General features: G+C 37.3%; 1 protein-coding gene across 1 annotated transcript in view; it reads right to left on the bottom strand.

Annotated features, from left to right (window-relative positions):
• The window catches only part of LOC126491958 (protocadherin beta-4-like), an 8,319-nt gene extending 6,592 nt beyond the window's left edge, over window positions 1-1,727 (bottom strand). Inside the window, exon 1 of the mRNA XM_050127973.1 lies at window positions 39-1,727. Within this exon, the coding sequence (XP_049983930.1) occupies window positions 39-1,408 (1,370 nt within the window). The 5' untranslated portion in view covers window positions 1,409-1,727. The remainder of the gene's footprint in view (window positions 1-38) is intronic.
• Between the last annotated feature and the right edge of the window lie 6,862 nt (window positions 1,728-8,589).

Genomic DNA, 8,589 nt, shown 5'->3' with positions numbered 1-8,589 from the left:
CTATGTGCAGGGCGGGGCTGTTGTTCTCTTGGACAAACAGGGTGTAGGAGCTTTGTGTGAAGGCGGGAGCGTTGTCGTTGACATCAGACACCTGCACTGTTATGGTGTGCTGGGTTGTGAGCCTGGGTGTGCCCAGGTCGCTGACTGTGATGGTGATGTTGTACTCAGATCTGCTCTCTCTGTCCAGAGGGCTCTCCGTCACCAGGGTGTAAAAGTTCTTGTTAGAGGGTTTTAAAATGAATGGCAGACTATCTGGAATAGAACAAATGATTTTCCCGTTCTCTCCAGAATCTCTGTCTCGTATTCGGAAGATAGCAACCACAGTTGCGGGAGCATTTTCTGGGACTGAGCTGGTCAGTGAAGATATGGTCAGCTCTGGGGCGTTGTCGTTCACATCCACCACCTCTATCAGCACAGCCCCCTTCCCAGAAAGGCCTCCTCCATCTGTGGCCTCGATTTCCACATGATAAGATTTAATTTTTTCAAAATCCAGTGCTCTTTTCAGTCGTATTTCTCCCGTGATTTCGTTTATTGAGAAAGTCTGTTGAACTTCATCTGATGCTTGGAACAAGCCATAGGAAACTCTCCCAAAGTTGCCAGCATCTGCATCCTGTGCTAGGACAGTCAGGACCGCGGAGTCTGGGGGGCTGCTCTCCAGGACCTGCACCTCATAGGGGGTCTTCACAAATTCAGGGGCATTGTCATTGATGTCCAGGATCAGGATTCGAACCATGGCTGTTCCTGACCTAGGTGGAGAGCCCCCATCCAGAGCCGTGAGGGTCAAGCTCAGCTCTGCCTGCTCCTCTCTGTCCAGGGCTCTGTCCTGCACCAATTCTGGGTATTTCTTGCCTTCGCTATTATTTCGAGTGAGGACATGAAAATGAGAGTTGGGGTTGACTGTGTACTGTTGAAGCCCATTGCTGCCCACATCCAAGTCCTGAGCTAGTTTTAATGAAAACCGTGAGCCTGGCTGGCTGTTTTCTGGTATTTTCAAGAGCATTTCCCTATCTGGGAATTCTGGTGAGTGGTCATTTATGTCCTGGATCAGTAATTCTCCTTGGAAAAACTGCACTGGCTTTTCTAGGAACACCTGGAAATGCAGGACACAGGGGTCCACAGTGGCACAGAGCTCTTCCCGGTCTAGTTTCTCCCTCAGAAGCAGATCTCCTGTCTCGGGATCCAGAATCAACTGCTGTTTGTCATAGTCAGACGCCACCCGTGCAGACCTGGCTGCCAGGTCCCCATATCTCAGACCCAGGTCCTTGGCCAGATGTGCTACAAAGGAGCCGCTTTCTGTTTCCTCCAGGACAGAGTACCGAGTAGGCATCGTTAGAACCTGATCCCACAGCAGCATAAAAAGGAAAGCAATCACTTGCCTGTTTGGGTGTTTTCTCTCCAGCTTCTCCATGATGAAAACGCGAGTGCTTGCATCCAATTGTTCAGCTCACTCGGAATGACTTGAAAGCAGAATTCTGATTTCTCCGTTAGAGATTCTTTACCTAGTTGCTCTTAATCTTTGTTAATTTAGAATACCGCGGCCCAAACCCATTCAGAGCCCGGTATTCCTTGAGATGCTTCCTGTCCGTGTTTTTGATTCTGTCTTGCAACACAAAGTGCCAGGAAGCTTTTTAAGCGGTTATTCATAACCTTAGCCTGCAGCGCCACCCTGCGTCCATATTGAGAAAATGACCGTGTTTTCAAGTCGGAAATCTTTTGAAATTTTCCAAATGAACATGTAGAAATGTTTATACTTTTTATGTTTACAGGTGTTTTTCTCATTTTAGGTTACATAAACAATAAAGATTTTTCAATTTGGGGTATGTTCCAGAAGAATTTTTAGCATACAACAGGAAGTTAACTCAGCTTTCTCAATGGCCAAGTGGTGGAATTTGACAGTTCTTTTGTATTTTGCATATCTAACCAAGTAAACTAAATTCTTAATTTTGAATCCACTTCTTGATAGGTGCATCAGTTTGTTTCTCACAAATAAGCACTTTTTAGAGATGCAAAAATTTTAAGTAATCTATACCATATCATCCTAAAGAGGAGATTTTTTTCCCCTAAGGATGGCTTCTATTTCTCTACATTGGTGTGCCAATAGCAGAACCATTGAATAAAGTAGTTTGATGTTTACTGTGTGAAATAAAATAGATCTAGAGAGAGATTAGGTAAACCATGATCAAGCCACAGAATGTTAGGCCTGGAGAGGGGATTAAAGAATTTTAACAAATGAGGTAATAATTGAGGCTTGAAATGATGATAGAGTTACTCTATAATCAGGATCCAAGCAGGACAAAATCAAGAGAGTGGAGCTCATACAATTTTCCCAAGGCTTTTGGCTACCTGTATGTAAGGAATTAATTCTTAAATGAGGCTTTATTTTGGTTTCTGATTTGATATGATATAATCTATCATAGGAGTTTATTTTATAGTGAGCTTCATGTAACCCTTTAAATCGTGGGCATCATAAACCCCAGGAGAAAGCAAGTACTCACTTAAAATATTTTGAGCATGAAACAATAAGATTCCCATCTCCTCACAATCTTATGGGCAGAGAGTGACGGGTGTGCCAGGGATTGCCCATGAAAACTAGAGAATTCATCTGAAAATATTTCCAGCGTGAGTGTAGCTGCTATGGTTACCTTGAAAGATAACTGGAGCATCATGGGGGAACATTTAACTAGGTCACTGGTTACAGGTTGTCTACTTCATGGTGTATCATTTGCCTTTCTTGTGCAGGATTTCCTGTGCTGCCTGTTCACCTGATTTCATTTAGTTATTGGATTGATTTATGGTTTATGTTAAATAAGTTGTTGCTAAAATATGTCAGTTCTCTCATACTCTGGATTGGAAAACGTGGGTTATTGTAAGTGTTGATCAAGTGTCAGTTGAATAAATAAATGCACTCACATGGTTACATTTCTGTCTGCATAAGCACTGGCATAAAATAAAGTAAAGATATAAAATAAATACTGAAGAGACTAAAAACAAAGGATGTATCTTTTTTAAAAAATGAATGTAAAACAGGTCCCCTGAGTAGAACAAATAGCAAAGTCCCTAGCATAGTATGCAGGTTCTAGGTAGACATAGGATAAACGGTTTGGAACAAAATTTGACTATATTTTATTTTCCCATTTTCCCATGTTGACAAAGTTTTGAGATAGAATTTCAGTAGTACTAACATTATAAATCACCAAACAGAAAAAATCTTTTACATATTAATTCATTTCCTCTCCAATCAACTCTGTAAAATTAGTCCTTGCATTGTCCATGTTTTACAGATGAAGAAAATGAGATTTAGCTGAAATAATTTCCCCAATGTCACATGCCATGTAATGTTCTCCAGGGTTTGCTATCCATCTCTAGCAAATTTAGTTCCAATGTGTTATGTTCCTTTCCTACTTCTGTATTTTTAAAAACACTATTTTTGGATAATGATCTTTGTCCTACAAACTTAATAAATTTTTATAATTTATTTTATAATTTAATAGTCTTTTGTAAATTCCCCAGCATTTTGCTTATATTTGTATAGCATAAGCTTACAATAAGTAGTATCATATGCAAGTATGTTTCTGTTTTTCAGCTCTCAACCTGAATAATTTTATTCCTTGTACTTTCCTAATTGCAATGGCTAGAACTTCTAGTACAATGTTAAATAGAAGCAGTGAGATCTAATGTCCTTTATTTGTATTTTTTTACTGTTAAGTATGATGTTAACCGTGTGGTTTTATAGCTTTTTTTAATCAGGCAGAAGACTTTTCATTTTACTCCTACTGTTTTGTATGTTTTATCATCATGAAAGTATTGTGTTTTCTAAAATGTTTTTCTCCATTTATTGAAATAGTTGTGTGACTTTATTTATTATTTTGCTAACACGGTGTATTACATTGATTTGAGTGTTGAACAGATGTTTTATTCCTAGGATAATCTTTCTTGGTCCTAACATATAATCTCCATGTATGTTAATGGAGTTAATATCCTAGTATTTAATTGAGAAATTTTGAAGTCATGCTCTTAAAGAAAATTAGTGTTTAGTTTTCTTGTGTTTTCTGATTTCATCATGGGGGCAATTACCACCTCCATGAGTTTATAAGTAGTTTCTACTCCTCTATTTTCTAAACAGATTCTAAGTATTGATGTTTTTCTTTAATATTTGGTAGAATTTGTATGTGGAGTCATCTGGTTCTAGGACTTTATGGGAAAATTTGAATACTAACAATAATTCATTATGGGTCTATTCTGACTTTCTATTTCTTCTTTAGTCAATTTTATCAGTGTATGTTTCCAGAAATTTTTAAAGTTAATTTTAGTTTTATAACTGGATTACCTGAAACTGATCATAGGATTATAAGAGAACTCTATTTTAATCTCTTCTGTGTGAATAAATTTCCCCTTTATTCCATATTTTGATAATTCGAATCTTCTTTTTCTCTGTGTTAATCAGAATAAAAGCTTGCCAGTTTTCTTGATTGTTACAGTAGTCTCACCTTTGTTTCAATTGGTTTGCACTTATGCTGTTTTCCATTTTGTAATTCATTGGTTCCATCTTCTCTAATTTTCTTTTGTTCTTTGGTGCTTAGAATGATCTTATTCTATTTTTTTCCTTTTGTTCCTTTTTTCAAGACTAGATCATTACAACCCATCTAGCTTTATACTCACCAGGAATACAGGTCTTGTCTTAAAGTAGAAGCCTGAGATTTTGATTTTAGATCTTTTTAATATGGGTTATTTTCTGCCATAACTTTCCTCTAAGCATAACTTTAATTACATAACATACATGTTGCTATGTTGTATATTCATGTTTTGGTCATTTTTGATATGTTCTTTGTAATTTCTTTTCTACCTCATTGAATGCTAAGAAATATGTTGATTTCCATATGTTTGTGAATTTTCTAATTTTCAAGTTAATTCTTTTATAGTTGTAGATCAAGCTTTGCTTGGGTTTAATATTTAAAATTTGTGGACTCATATTTTATGATGGTCTATCATGAAGAATGTGCTATTAGAAATTGAAAAACTATCTCCTGCTGTTTTTGAATAGAATGCTCTGTTAGGTGTAGTTTTGTTTAAAAATTATATTAATTTGGAGGGCTTATGGCATGGTGCATTTGTGGGGGTCAGAGGAAAACTTTTGAGAGTCTGTTCTTTCCTACCATGTGGGTCCTGAGGATTGAACTCAGGTCATTTGGTTTATTGAACCACCAAACCACCTCACTGGACCTGTAGTTGGTTTTTAGGTCTTGGTGATAAATTTTTGAGAGAATACAATCCATCATGATGGAGAGGACATGACAGTGGGCACATGAAGTGGCTGGTCACAAGGCATCTAAAGTCAGGGTGCAGAGAAAGAAGTCTCCAGGGGCTCAGCTCTTTCTCTTTTTGTCTTGGACTCCACCCCATGGTATGGTGCCAACATGTTTCGGGTGTGTTTTATCTCCTCAGTTAAGTATCTCTGGACACACCTTCACAGACACACCCAAAGGTGTACCTCATTAATGATGTAGGTGTTCTTTTTAACCCCAGTCAAATTAATTCATCAAAAGTAAATATGATTTGTGTCAAATTTTGTTTCATTTGTTGGTCAATTGATCTCAGCTGTTAGCTTGATAAGATTTAGAATTACCTGGGACATGTGCCTTGGGCATTTCCTTAGGGGACAATCTTGAATCATTTGAGGTAGGAAGATCTGCCCACTGTAGGTAGCACTAGTCCTTTGACTAGGATCCTGGACTGTATAAAAATGGAAAAGTGGAGTGAACACAAACATTCATTGTTCTCTGCATCCTAGCTGTAAATGCCCTGTGTCCAGCAACTTCAAGCTCCAGGACTTCCTTCAGGGACTGACTATACCCTTGAACTGTGCGTCAGAATAAATACTTTATCCCTAAGTTGCTTTGGCCATGGTGTTTTATCACAGTCACAACAAAGTAACTAAGACATTTATTTTGAGGTACTATATTTTGGTACATTTTTGTTTAGGTTGTCATGTTTTCCCAATAGATTTTCTCTTTTATCACCTATGATGGCCTCTTTAATGGTGTTTTAATGATCTTTAAAATTAATTTGTGGTTGACTTTGCTATTCTCCAAACTCTCTTTTGTTTACTGTCTATATGGTATACCTTTTTTCATTCACCAACTTTCAACAATATATCTTTGAATAATTAGGAATATATGTTCATGCATATATAATTTGTAAAAGTAGAATTTGTGTTATTGTGTAACACAAATTAGAAGAAAGGGCTATAGATAACGTATACTGTACAAGATTCATAAAAATTAATGGTTAATCTTAATAACTATAGAAAATAACCACCCAAAGGAAAGTTCTTTTGTGGTACTGGAGATAGAACCTAAGGCCTTAAGCATGCTGAAAGTGTGCTCTACAGCAGTCAAGCTCAGTCTATGGGGGTCTGAATGAGAATGGTCCCATAGGCTCACTTATTGAATACTTGGTCCCCACTTGGTGGAACTGTTTGAGAAGGATTGGGTGTGGCCTTGCTGGAGCTGGTGTGTCACTGGGTATGCTTAGGGGTTTCAAAAGCCCATTCCTTTCCAAGTTAGCCCCTTGCTCCTGGATCAAGGTATAAGCTTTCAGGTAGTTCTCCACACCATTCCTGCCTTCTGCCATACTTCCTGCCATGATGCTCTTGTACTCTCATCCTCTGAAACTGCACGTCCCCAGGGAATTTGTTCTTCTTCATAGAATCTTTCTTGATAGAATTCTTTGTTCTTGCCTTGGTCATCGTGTCTTACTGCAGTGGTAGAAAACTAAGACTTTTTTTTCATTTAAAAGATCCATATTATTTGAAGGTTTGGTTCCTTCTAAATTTAATTCTAAATTATAGTTGATCTTAGTCAATGATATTGTTCTCTGATTCCCACTTTCATACATCTTTGAATTACCATGGTGGAGGTAGAACATGGATCAAAAGTTATTACCTGAGCGAGATTCTGAGCAATTCTAAATCATATCAGGTTACAATTCAAAGGAACCTTGACAGTAAGTTAAGAAAATATTTTTCTCCTAAGTCACACTATACGTGGAAATGATTATCAGTAACCAATATGGCTTAATGGAACTCCATCCTTACCGTAGTACCTTTAAAAGTTAACCCATGGTTTTCACTAAAACAACTCAGAATTTACCACCTCATCTAGTAATAATAAAAGGAAAGAATGCTCAATAGTTTATTGAATGACTTGTTCTTAGTTTATTCCTGTACACTGTGGTTATACTTTTAACAGCCATGAAAAGTGAAAACATAAAAGTAACCCAGTGGGTGTATCTACGGTTTTGCCTTTTTGATCAATATAAAAACTAAAGCTTGAATATTAATTACTTCTGGGTATGGTCATGCATGCCTTCAATCCCCTTACTAAGGAGAAAGAGATAGTTGAAGCTCCATGAGATCGAGGCCAACTAGGTCTACATAGTGAGTCCCCTGACAATCAGGGCTATGTAGAGAGACACTGTCTCCAAAAACAGTGATTACTAGTGCCAATAAAGAAATGTATTAAACCTCTTGCCCCTAAAATGATTGCAAATGACTATATTTCTCTTTTAAGGATTTATTTTTTTATTATGAACACAGCATTCTGCCTGCATGTGTGCCTCTGCACACCAGAAGAGGGCATCAGATTTCATCATAGATGGTTGTGAGCCACCATGTGGTTGCTGGGAATTGGACTCAGACCTCTGGAAGAGCAGCCAGTGCTCTTAACCTCTGAGCCATCTCTCCAGCCCCTACTATATTTCTTAAAGAAAGCATATTTCATTTGTACTTAACACTGTATTTAACTATAAAGAAAACACTTTAAGATTACTGTAACGGATAAAAAAAAGTGGTGTTTATGCAAAATGCTTTGTTTTGTCTTTTGAGAGATAGAATCTCCCATAACCCAGATGGAGCTTACACTTGCCATGTGATGTTGGTGCTCTAAGCCAGGGTATTGTGCATGTCAGGCAAACGCTCTACCAACTGATCTGCACCTCCAACCCACACATTGTGATTTTACTCATCCATAAAGAAGAATGAAGCTACATCACTTGCAGGAAAATGGATGGAACAATAGCCACCCACACAAGTACAAGAATAGAACATTTTCATTTCTCGGTGATATTCAGGGGTTATATGAAAGCAAGGGGGAGGGCTGAAGATTAGGAATGAGATTGAATAAACAAGATAAATTATCTGCATGTATGCAAACATCACATTAAGCATAGCACATTGCATAGTTAGAATCACTACTAAAAATAAAGATGGAAATTGTTTAGATAAATTGTGAAAATATTATGGATTCTGCATTATTCACCAAATTCACTATAACAAATGAGATTTAAAACTACTTCAGTCATCACTAACAGAGTGAAGATTTTACTTCCCTCGAAGTAAGAGAAAAAAACAAATTAAGACTGCATTGGTAAGACAGGAGACATCTTAAGAATTAACTGATTGTGGAAAAGGAAAACCACATAGAAATAAAATATAATCTCAGGGAAATAATACCTTTTACCAGAAAAATAATAACATCCGAACAGCAATGATTTTAATCTTCTCTTAATGACACCTAAACCATTTCTGTAATT

The sequence above is a fragment of the Alexandromys fortis genome, unplaced genomic scaffold, assembly GCF_014885135.2.
Source record: "Alexandromys fortis isolate MF-2015 unplaced genomic scaffold, M_Fortis_MF-2015_v1.1 scaffold_283, whole genome shotgun sequence".
Classification (NCBI taxonomy): Eukaryota; Metazoa; Chordata; class Mammalia; order Rodentia; family Cricetidae; genus Alexandromys; species Alexandromys fortis.
The sequence above is the reverse complement of the archived record's forward strand: the minus strand, read 5'-3'. Positions and strand labels throughout refer to the sequence as shown.